A 12,922-nucleotide genomic window follows, 5' to 3' on the forward strand; every position below is an offset into this window, starting at 1 on the left:
GACGTGACAACATGGAGTGGTACATATATTTCACGAGTTGACAGGACGGTGAGCAAATGAATCGCAACAAAAGCAGCGGTAAAAATGGCCAGCGGTCCAGTGGCATGTCGGTAAAACAGTGAAAGATGAGTGACTATATGTTTCTTCAACAAAAAAGAAAAGGTTGAGCAGTGAACGATTGCATAACTAGTGCACATACTTGATGCACAAACACAAACAGTTACTTATATCATTACAACGCCATGGCGCCACGCGCACGCATCATTACATTACATGAATAACGGTTACATTGATTTGGATTACACCATCATGCTTAGCTTGAGCTCAAGACTAGACCCATCTCGCCGACCGGGATCTCCATTAATAACCTCCCCCGGCCGGCCATGGAGTGATGGACATGGAGGAGCTAGTACCACGGGTAGCTAGCTAGTTAACAGACTGACGATCGATCAGGTGCTAGTAGGAATTACAACACTAATGGTTACAGTAAGCAATAGTAAACAGGAGTAATACTGGGGTGGGTGCGTGCGTGCATGGCGCCGTGGCGGTGTAATGCTGACCGGCGGCAGCTAGCTAGCTTTTAGCTAGTGGTAGGAGGGTAGCTAGAACTGGCACGGCGAGGGAGGGGAGAAGAGGCCGTTGCGGGTCCAGAGGTCGGCGAAGGCGTGGAGGATGAGCGGGTGGTGGCGCGGCGAGTTGAGGGTGAGGAACTGGGTGAGCAGGTCGTTGAGGTCGTCCCACGCGTAGATCTCCTTCTCCACCACCATCTGCACCATCGACTCCCGGAAGTCCTCGTACGGCTCCGCCGACTCCACCGCCACCGGCACGCTCTCCCGCGCCACGCGCCCGTGCGCCTCCGCCTCCTGCTCCCCGTGCCCAGCGCCGCCGCCGCCGCCGTCCCAGGCGGCGCGCCTGCGACGCCGCCGCTGCCTCCGCCGGCGCCGCGTCTCCTGCTCCGGCTCATCCTGGCCGCGGCGGCGCGCGGCCGCCGGGTCCTCGTACAGCGAGTTGTTGGTGAAGGACGCGGGGCCCCAGGAGGCGGAGTCGGCGGAGGTGGCCGTGGTGCCGCTGCGGCCGCCGAGCGTCGTGGCCGTGAACGCCGTGGTGGTGGACGTGGAGGAGGCGTTGGGCGACTTGGGCTTGCCGCCCCGGCCGCGGAACGGCAGGGAGGACGAGGAGAGGAGGCTGGAGAAGAGCTTCGGGCGGCGGCAGTTGCAGCCGACGTCCACCACCGGCGGCTGCCGCAGCGCGAAGCTGCCCCTCCTGGACGACGGCTTGCTCGACATGGCGCGGCAACAGTGAGCACCGCACGGCCTACCGGGCTAGCTCGCTTGGCTGGCGGCTGGCTAGAGCGAGGAAGGTGCACCGGGCAGTGCGTCTGCGAGTGAGCTGGGAGTGTGCGTGGAGTTCTTGGAGCTTGGAGCGGGGGGTGGTGGCGCTATATATTAATGGGGCGCCATGTGAGAGCGTGAGTGAGGTCAGTAAATGGCGAGGGCGAGTAAAGAGAGCGTGACATGAATAGTGAGGCGAGGCCGGGGAGGAGGAGGACGGGCATGTGAAGAGGATAATTATACGTCGGCCTGGGTGAAAACGAGCCGGGAGCGTGCAAGTGAAAATGCATGCCGCGAGAAACAGGCGTGTACGTGTGGAATGCGGCAGCAGGCAGCAGGCTACGACGCCATTGCTATGCGTGTGAGCGTCGTCGATCAGTCATCAGTGCATGGCCGCAAGATACTACTCATCCAGATTGGATCCTGGGAGGGGAGGAGGATCGTGTCAGCGGCTGCATGCATCAATGGCTCCCTGTGAGTGTGACTGGACAGTGGGCGGTTAATTTTTGCGCAGCGAGTTCAGAGCAGGGGGTACGTCGGACGGCAGGAGGGCATGGTGTGGTTCGGGCGGTAAAAAATGAGATCTTGTCACGGCTTTGGTAATGTGACGAAAGTCTGCTGCTGAGTTGACCGACTGTATGCATGTGAGGACAAGCTGGCCATGCTGCTGGCCGGGCTCTGGCTGCTGGCCCAGCGGAGCGCCAATCTTTCTCTGTCGAGTCTCTGTTCAACAGATCTTTTCTTTTCCCAAGCCACCACAGTACCGTTTCCTTGAGAAAACAAAAAATCACAGCAGTACTTGGCTGAACAATCGGCTCTTTTTTAAAGTAAAATAGGTCTATAGCATCATATCGGCGTTATTCTGCTATATATGTATTCTTCCCCTCCTCGGCTGCTTTAAAGAATTATTTACTTTCTGCCACTGGCTGGCTAGCTGACAAAAAACCTAACCAGGCCTTGTTGCAGGTTGCACGTACGATCAGTACATAGCCGCCGGAAATAAACCCTTTTTCTGATCGAATGGACACGTGAAGTGCCAATAAAACTGCATCTAATACCCTCCCAGAATATTTTACTGGACTTCTGTACATATACCGAATCAAACGAATTGAAATAACACAGTTTTCTTTTTGCGGGTGAGAAATAACACGTAGTTAATCTGCAACTCTGCAGAGATTTCAAACAACACATGATACACAAGGTCAACTAATGTATGCATGGTTGGGTTTTCTCCCTTTTATTAGAAGTGGCGAGGAGAAATGCACAAACCGCCGATGTTGTATAGTAGAGTCATCTTTCATCGCAGGACACTTAAGTAGGCGCTTAAATAGATTACATACCAAAAATTAAACACTCAAAAATAAAAAAAGAAGCTACTCGCTCCTGACTAACGCAAGGAGCTAAAAGAAGGTGGTAAACACCAACGACCAACCACTCTGATTTTCATGCCGCAAGCCAAACAAAAAGAAGTGTCCAATCCTATTTTTTGCGTCGACGCCATAGAAGAGATCGGGATTCTACCTCCCAACTTGCTCACCAGCTAGGATCGAAATCCCGACACCCATGTTTAAGCTTTGCCTTGTGGATGCTCCAATATTATGGTATGAAGATGCCACATAAAAAGGTTTCTAGTGATGAGTAGAAATGAGGAAACTGCTAATAATAAGTCAGATCAACGCATTGCTCTGGGCAAGCAAGATGGTGGGATTCGGCGGCGGGAATTTTTGCGAAATGCTTTGATATTAGTTTTTGATCGGGAAGGACATTTATAAGCATTGTCCTCGTTCTTATAATCAATCGGCTCATGTCTAGTGAACTTTGGCTTTTGTAGTAAGTCATGTTTTAGTTGGTTGGACGAGCCTCTTGACTGAGTGGTCAGTAAGTTCATAGACGATGTAAATATTTTTGTAATCTTAATAAAGCTAGACATGATGGCACTTCCTAAAAACAGGTCAGATCAACACATAAGCATCATTGGTCGTTCCATCAACTTCGTTGTGCACTATATCATGCCCACGTTGCAATTCTAGATGGCTCCCTTCATTTCATTAAAAAGTAAATATTTCCCCAATGGAAGAGCGGACAAGGATTCTATATATTGCCTATTGGTCTATTTAACTTGGAAACCCAATAGGATTTCCAGGTTGAGTAGCTGAACTCATATAATATGTACTCCCTTTGTAAAGTGATATATGACCTTTACAAAGGTAGTAGCAAATATTCATTTATTCCCATTTTGTATAAATATAGCATGCCACATTTACAAAATTGATCTTACGACGGATGCTTTGAGAAATCGTATTAACATGCCAATACATTTTCTATGTTATATCATATCTTAAAGTAATTATGAAGCACAAATAATATTTTGTAGAGGTGTGCATATACATTTTATTTCCAGAAAATTGTCAAACAACAGAAGTAACTCGGTGTGAATTCAAAAAGTGTTTAATATTTTGTTCTGAATGAAACATCTTAAAGATATATACTAGTTAGGCTGAATCTACACATTTAAAATGTTTATTGGCCTACAATAACAAATGCAGGAACTTCAACCAGCTACTAAGTTATATTACATGGTCATATTTGAGGTTGAAAATACGTCCGAGTCATTATGTATTTTATTATGTTGAAATACATCTACGAGATATTGAGAGGATATTCATTGGGCTAGCCTTGCTGCTGGTGAAACCATCCAGTAGCCATTAATAACTAAAGTTACAGGCGTAAACACGAAATCCCTAAACTGCTTTTGGATGAATCTCCAACATAAATTCATCATCCCAATGCAACAAAAGTTTCAAGAAATTTACCGAACTAGGACAAGCTAGAGCCTAGCCGGAATAGATTGGAGGGGAAACATACCTTCCTCTCCACCGTTGGTGGCCAGCGCCGGTGTCGTGGTTTTGTCATGGTAGATATCCTTGTGAAAGGACTTAGTCATGAGGCCATCGCTACATGGTAGTAGCTTGAACGAGGTTGAACGAAAACGAGAAGACGCGGGTTTTACCCAGGTTCGGCCCCTCACGGTGGAGGTAAAAGCCTACATCCTACTTGATTTCTATTGATGATCATGGTCTCGATTACAAGGACGCTATTTCACTGCCTCTGTCTCGAGAGCTATCAAAGCATCTGTGTTGAGACCTATCAAAACATTTGTCTCGAGACTTGTCTGTCTAAAACCTGTCTATCTTGATCTCTCCCCCTCTTGGGGTGCACTTATTGGGAAACGTAGCATGCAATTTCAAAAAAATTCCTACGCTCACGCAAGATCTATCTACGAGATGCATAGCAACGAGAGGGGGAGAGTGTGTCCACGTACCCTCGTAGACCGAAAGCGGAAGCGTTTGACAACGCGGTTGATGTAGTCGAACTTATTCTCGTTCCGACCGATCAAGCACCGAACCTACGACACCTCCGAGTTCTGCACACGTTCAGCTCGATGACGTCCCTCAAACTCTTGATCCAGCAAAATGTCGAGGGAGAGTTCCGTCAGCACGACGGCGTGGTGATGGTGATGGTGAAGTGATCCGCGCAAGGCTCCGCCTAAGCACTACGTGAATATGACCGGAGGCGTAAACTGTGGAGGGGGGCGCCGCACACGGCTAACAATTATTGGTGTGTGTTCTAGCGGTGCCCCCCCACATATATATATAGGTTGGAGGAGAGGAGAGGCAGCCAAGGGGGCGCCCCAAGTAGGAGGAATCCTACTTGGGCGCCTCCTAAATTCGGCCTCCCCCCTTCCCTAAGTTCCGGAGGGGGGAGGATGGAGGAGGGAGGAGGGAAGGAAGGGGGAGGCCGAATCCCTCCCCTTCCTTCTCTCTTCCCCTCTTTCCTTCTTCTCCTATTTCGGCCTATATGAGGGCGCACCAGCCCCTTAGGGGCTGGTCTGTCCCCCTCTTGGCCCATTAGGCCCATATAGTTGCCGGGGGGTTGCCCGGAACCCCTTTCGGTGACTCGATACGTACCCGGTACCCCCGGAACACTTCCGGTGTCCGAATACTATCGTCCTATATATAAATCTTTACCTCTCAACCATTTCGAGACTCCTAGTCATGTCCCTAATCTCATCCGAGTCTCCAAACAACATTCGATCACCAAATCACATAACTCATATAATACAAAATCGTCATCGAACGTTAAGCGTGCGGACCCTACGGGTTCGAGAACTATGTAGACATGACCGAGACACCTCTCCGGTCAATAACTAGTAGCGGAACCTGGATGCTCAAATTGGTTCCTACATATTGTAGGAAGATCTTTATCGGTCGTACCGTAATGACAACATACGTTATTCCCTTTGTCATCGGTATGTTACTTGCCCGAGATTCGATCGTCGGTATCTTCATACCTACTTCAATCTCGTTACCGGTAAGTCTCTTTACTCATTCCGTAATACATCATCCCGCAACTAACTCATTAGTCACATTGCTTGCAAGGCTTCTTATGATGTGTATTACCGATAGGGCCCAGAGACACCTCTCCGATACTCGGAGTGACAAATCCTAATCTCGATCTATGCCAACCCAACAATAACCTTCGGAGATACCTGTAGAGCATCTTTATAATCACCCAGTTACGTTGTGACGTTTGGTAGCACATAAGGTATTCCTCCGGTATCCGGGAGTTGCATAATCTCATAGTCAAAGGAATATGTATATGGCATGAAGAAAGCTATAGCAATAAAACTGAACGATCAACATGCTAAGCTAACGGATGGGTCATGTCCATCACATCATTCTCCTAATGATGTGATCCCGTTCATCAAATGACAACACATGTCTATGGTTAGGAAACTTAACCATCTTTGATTAACGAGCTAGTCTAGTAGAGGCTTACTAGGGACACCGTGTTTTGTCTATGTATTCACACATGTATCAAGTTTCCGGTTAATACAATTATAGCATGAATAATAAACATTTATCATGATATAAGGAAATATAAATAACAACTTTATTATTGCCTCTAGGGCATATTTCCTTCAGTCTCCCACTTGCACTAGAGTCAATAATCTAGATTACATTGTAATGATTCTAACACCCATGGAGTCTTGGTGCTGATCATGTTTTGCTCGTGGAAGATGCTTAGTCAACGGGTCTGCCACATTCAGATCTGTATGTATTTTGCAAATCTCTATGTCTCCCTCCTCGACTTGGTCACGGATGGAGTTGAAGTGTCTCTTGATGTGTTTGGTTCTGTTGTGAAATCTGGATTCCTTCGCCAAGGCAATTGCTCCAGTATTGTCATAAAAGATTTTCATCGGACCCGATGTACTAGGTATTACAACTAGATCGGATATGAACTCCTTCATCCAGACTCCTTCATTTGCTGCTTCCGAAGCAGCTATGTACTCCGCTTCACACGTAGATCCCGCCACGACGCTTTGCTTGGAACTGCACCAACTGACAGCTCCACCATTCAATATAAATATGTATCCAATTTGTGACTTAGAGTCATCCGGATCACTGTCAAAGCTTGCGTCGACGTAACCATTTACGACGAGCTCTTTGTCACCTCCATAAATGAGAAACATATCCTTGGTCCTTTTCAGGTACTCCAGGATGTTCTTCACCGTTGTCTAGTGATCCACTCCTGGATTACTTTGGTACCTCCCTGCCAGACTTATAGCAAGCCACACATCAGGTCTGGTACAGAGCATAGTATACATGATAGAACCTATGGCTGAGGCATAGGGAATGACTTTCATTTTCTCTCTATCTTCTGCAGTGGTAGGGCATTGAGTCTGACTCAACTTCACACCTTGTAACATAGGCAAGAACCCTTTCTTTGAGTGATCCATTTTGAACTTCTTCAAAACTTTATCAAGGTATGTGCTTTGTGGAAGTCCAATTAAGCGTCTTGATCTATCTCTATTGATCTTGATGCCCAATATATAAGCAGCTTCACCGAGGTCTTTCATTAAAAAACCCTTATTCAAATATCCTTCTATGCTATCCAGAAATTCTATATCATTTCCAATTTACAATATGTCATCCACATATAATATTAGAAATGCTACAGAGCTCCCACTCACTTTCTTGTAAATACAGACTTCTCCAAATGTCTGTATAAAACCATACGCTTTGATCACCTCATCAAAGCGTATATTCCAACTCCGAGATGCTTGCACCAGTCCATAAATGGATCGCTGGAGCTTGCTGATACGTCTCCAACGTATCTATAATTTTTGATTGTTCCATGCTATTATATTATCTGTTTTGGATGTTTAATGGGCTTTATTATACACTTTTATATTATTTTTGGGACTAACCTATTAACCGAAGGCCCAGTGCAAATTGAAGTTTTTTGCCTATTTCAGTGTTTCACAGAAAAGGAATATCAAACGGAGTCCAAACGGAATGAAACCTTCGGGAGCATTATTTTTGGAACAAACGTGATCCAGGGGACTTGGAGTGGACGTCAAGAAAGAAGCAAGGAGGCCACGAGGCAGGGAGGCGCGCCCCCACCCTCGTGGGCCCTTCGCAGCTCCACCGACCTACTTCTTCCTCCTATATATACCCATATACCCTGAAAACATCGAGGAGCACCACGAAACCCTATTTCCACCGCCGCAACCTTCTGTACCCGTGAGATCCCATCTTGGGGCCTTTTCCGGCGCTCTGCCGGAGGGGGAATCGATCATGGAGGGCTTCTACATCAACACCATAGCCTCTCCGATGATGTGTGAGTAGTTTACCACAGACCTTCGGGTCCATAGTTATTAGCTAGATGGCTTCTTCTCTCTCTTTGGATCTCAATACAAAGTTCTCCTCGATCTTCTTGGAGATCTATTCGATGTAACTCTTTTTTGCGGTGTGTTTGTCGAGATCCAATGAATTTGTGGGTTTATGATCAAGATTATCTATGAACAATATTTGAATCTCCTCTGAATTATTTTATGTATGATTTGTTATCTTTGCAAGTCTCTTCGAATTATCAGTTTGGTTTGACCTACTAGATTGGTCTTTCTTGCAATGGGAGAAGTGCTTAGCTTTGGGTTCAATCTTGCGTTGCTCGATCCCAGTGATAGAAAGGGAAACGACACGTATGGTATTGTTGCCATTGAGGATAGAAAAGATGGGGTTTATATCATATTGCTTGAGTGTATCCCTCTACGTCATGTCATCTTGCCTAATGCGTTACTCTGTTCTTATGAACTTAATACTCTAGATGCATGCTGGATAGCGGTCGATGTGTGGAGTAATAGTAGTAGATGCAGAATCATTTCGGTCTACTTGTTACAGACGTGATGCCTATATACATGATCATGCCTAGATATTCTCATAACTATGCACTTTTCTATCAATTGCTCGACGGTTTTCTGTGATGAGCTATTTTTCAATTCGAGAGATGGTACAATTACCTCATCAAGTTCTACTTTCCTCCCACTCACTTCTTTCGAGAGAATCTCCTTCTCTAGAAAGGATCCATTCTTAGCAACAAAGATCTTGCCTTCGATCTGTGATAGAAGGTGTACCCAACAGTTTCTTTTAAGTATTCTATGAAGACGCACTTCTCCGATTTGGGTTCGAGCTTATCAGGCTGAAACTTTTTCACATAAGCATCGCAACCCCAAACTTTAAGAAACGACAGCTTAGGTTTGTTGCCAAGACATAGTTCATACGGCGTCGTCTCAACGGATTTAAACGGTGCCCTATTTAACGTGAATGCAGTTGTCTCTAATGCATAACCCCAAAAAAATAGTGGTAAATCGGTAAGAGACATCATAGATCGCACCATATCTAATAAAGTACGGTTACGACGTTCGGACACACCATTACGCTGTGGTGTTCCAGGTGGCGTGACTTGTGAAACTATTCCACATTGTTTTAAATGAAGGCCAAACTCGTAACTCAAATATTCGCCTCTGCGATCATATTGTAGAAACTTTATTTTCTTGTTACGATGATTCTCCACTTCACTATGAAATTCTTTGAACTTTTCAAATGTTTCAGACTTGTGTCTCATCAAGTAGATATACTCATATCTGCTCAAATCATCTGTGAAGGTCAGAAAATAACGATACCCGCCGCGAGCCTCAACACACATCGGACCACATACATCGGTATGTATTATTTCCAATAAGTCAGTGGCTCCTCCATTGTTCCGGAGAACGGAGTTTTAGTCATCTTGCCCATGACGCATGGTTTGCAAGTATCAAATGATTCATCATCAAGTGATTCCAAAAGTCCATCCGCATGGAGTTTCTTCATGTGCTTTACACTAATATGACCTAAATGGCAGTGCCACAAATATGTTGCACTATCATTATCAACTTTGCATCTTTTGGCATCAATAATATGAATATGTGTATCACCACGATCGAGATTCAACAAAAATAGACCACACTTCAAGGGTGCATGACCATAAAAGATATTACTCATATAAATAGAACAACCATTATTCTCTGATTTAAATAAATAACCATCTCGCATTAAACAAGATCCAGATATAATGTTCACGCTCAATGTTGGCACCAAATAAAAATTATTCAGGTCTAAAACTAATCCTGAAGGTAGATGTAGAGGTAGCGTGCCGACGGCGATCACATCGACCTTGGAACCATTCCCGACGCGCATCGTCACCTCGTCCTTAGCCAATCTTCATTTAATCCGTAGCCCCTATTTCGAGTTACAAATATGAGCAACCGAACTGGTATCAAATACCCAGGCACTACTACGAGCATGAGTAAGGTACACATCAATAACATGTATATCAAATATACCTTTGTTCACTTTGCCATCCTTCTTATCCGCCAAATACTTGGGGCAGTTCCGCTTCCAGTGACCAATCCCATTGCAGTAGAAGCATTCCGTTTCAGGCTTAGGTCCAGACTTGGGCTTCTTCCCGGGAGTGGCAACTTGGTTGCCATTCTTCTTGAAGTTTCCCTTCTTTCCTTTGCCCCTTTTCTTGAAATTAGTGGTCTTGTTAACCATCAACACTTGATGCTCCTTCTTGATTTCTACCTCCGCAGCTTTGAGCATTGTGAAGAGCTCGGGTATTATCTTTTCCATCCCTTGCATATTATAGTTCATCACGAAGCCTTTGTAGCTTGGCGGCAGTGATTAAAGAACTCTGTCAATAACACTATCATCTGGAAGATTAACTCCTAGCTGAGTCAAGTGGTTATGATACCCAAACATTTTGAGTATGTGTTCACTGACAAAATAGTTCTCCTCCATCTTGCAGCTATAGAACTTGTTGGAGACTTCATATCTCTCAACTCGGGCATTTGCTTGAAATATTAACTTCAATTCCTGGAACATCTCATACGGTCCATGGCGTTCAAAATGTCTTTGAAGTCCCGATTCTAAGCCGTAAAGCATGGAACACTGAACTATCGAGTAGTCATCAGATCGAGCTTGCCAGACGTTCAGAACATCAGCATATGCTGCTGCAACAGGCCTTTCACCTAGCGGTGCATCAAGGACAAGATTCTTATGTGCAGCAATGAGGATAATCCTCAAGTTACGGATGTTGGAAATATGCCCTAGAGGCAATAATGAATAAGTTATTATTATATTTCCTTGTTCATGATAGTCGTTTATTATCCATGCTAGAATTGTATTGATAGGAAACTCAGATACATGTGTGGATACATAGACAACACCATGTCCCTAGTAAGCCTCTAGTTGACTAGCTCGTTGATCAATAGATGGTTACGGTTTCCTGACCATGGACATTGGATGACGTTGATAATGGGATCACATCATTAGGAGAATGATGTGATGGACAAGACCCAATCCTAAGCCTAGCACAAGATCGTGTAGTTCGTTTGCTCAGAGCTTTTCTAATGTCAAGTATCATTTCCTTAGACCATGAGATTGTGCAACTCCCGGATACCGTAGGAATGCTTTGGGTGTACCAAACGTCACAACGTAACTGGGTGGCTATAAAGGTGCACTACAGGTATCTCCGAAAGTGTCTGTTGGGTTGGCACGAATCGAGACTGGGATTTGTCACTCCGTGTAAACGGAGAGGTATCTCTGGGCCCACTCGGTAGGGCATCATCATAATGTGCACAGTGTGATCAAGGAGTTGATCACGGGATGATGTGAGTTACGGAACGAGTAAAGAGACTTGCCGGTAACGAGATTCAACAAGGTATCGGGATACCGACGATCGAATCTCGGGCAAGTAACATACCGATAGACAAAGGGAATTGTATACGGGATTGATTGAATCCTCGACATCGTGGTTCATCCGATGAGATCATCGAGGAGCATGTGGGAGCCAACATGGGTATCCAGATCCCGCTGTTGGTTATTGACCGGAGAGTCGTCTCGGTCATGTCTGCGTGTCTCCCGAACCCGTAGGGTCTACACACTTAAGGTTCGGTGACGCTAGGGTTATAGAGATATTAGTATGCGGTAACCCAAAAGTTGTTAGGAGTCCCGGATGAGATCCCGGACATCACGAGGAGTTCCAGAATGGTCCGGAGGTAAAGATTTATATATGGGAAGTCTTATTTTGGTCACCGGAAAAGTTTCGCACTTTATCGGTATTGTACCGGGAGTGCCGAAAGGGGTCCGGGGGTCCACCAGCCCCGGGAGGGCACATGGGCTGTAGGGGTGTGCGCCTTGGCCTATATGGGCCAAGGGCACCAGCCCCAAGAGGCCCATGCGCCAAGAGATAAGGGAAAGGGAGAGTCCTAAAGGGGGAAGGCACCTCCGAGGTGGCTTGGGGAGGATGGACTCCTCCCTGGCCGCACCCTTCCTTGGAGGAAGGGCCAAGGCTGCGCCCCCCTCTCCCTTGGCCCTATATATAGTGGGGGGGAGGGAGGGCAGCAAGACCTAAGCCCTGGCGCCTCCCTCTCCCTCCCGTGACACATCTCCCTCCTCCCGCAGCGCTTGGCGAAGCCCTGTTGGAATCCCGCTACTTCCACCACCACGCCGTCGTGCTGCTGGATCTCCATCAATCACTCCTCCCCCCTTGCTGGATCAAGGAGGAGGAGACGTCGCTGCTCCGTACGTGTGTTGAACGCGGAGGTGCCGTCCGTTCGACGCTAGGATCATCGGTGATTTGGATCACGACGAGTACGACTCCATCAACCCCGTTCTCTTGAACGCTTCCGCTCGTGATCTACAAGGGTATGTAGATGCACTCCTTCCCTCTCGTTGCTAGTAAACTCCATAGATTGATCTTGGTGATGCATAGAAAATTTTGAATTTTTGCTACGTTCCCCAACAGTGGCATCATGAGCTAGGTCTATGCGTAGTTTCTTTGCACGAGTAGAACACAAAGTTGTTGTGGGCGTCGATGTTTGTCAATTCTTCTTGCCGCTACTAGTCTTATCTTGTTTCGGCGGCATTGTGGGATGAAGCGTCCCGGACCGACCTTACACGTACGCTTACGTGAGACAGGTTCCACCGACTGACATGCACTAGTTGCATAAGGTGGCTAGCGGGTGTCTGTCTCTCCCACTTTAGTCGGAACGGATTCGATGAAAAGGGTCCTTATGAAGGGTAAATAGAAATTGGCATATCACGTTGTGGTTTTACGTAGGTAAGAAACGTTCTTGCTAGAAACCTATACAAGCCACGTAAAAACTTGCAACAACAATTAGAGGACGTCTAACTTGTTTTTGCAGC

General features: G+C 46.3%; 1 protein-coding gene across 1 annotated transcript; it reads right to left on the reverse strand.

The window, feature by feature from the left end:
* Window positions 1-199: 199 nt before the first annotated feature.
* On the reverse strand, window positions 200-1,463 carry LOC109759929 (transcription repressor OFP8). Its single transcript, XM_020318758.4, has one exon. The coding sequence runs from the start codon at window positions 1,284-1,286 to the stop codon at window positions 603-605; it is 684 nt and encodes a 227-aa protein (XP_020174347.1). The 5' UTR covers window positions 1,287-1,463; the 3' UTR covers window positions 200-602.
* Window positions 1,464-12,922: the final 11,459 nt, after the last annotated feature.

Source organism: Aegilops tauschii, chromosome 3 (assembly GCF_002575655.3).
Source record: "Aegilops tauschii subsp. strangulata cultivar AL8/78 chromosome 3, Aet v6.0, whole genome shotgun sequence".
In the NCBI taxonomy this organism is placed as follows: domain Eukaryota; kingdom Viridiplantae; phylum Streptophyta; class Magnoliopsida; order Poales; family Poaceae; genus Aegilops; species Aegilops tauschii.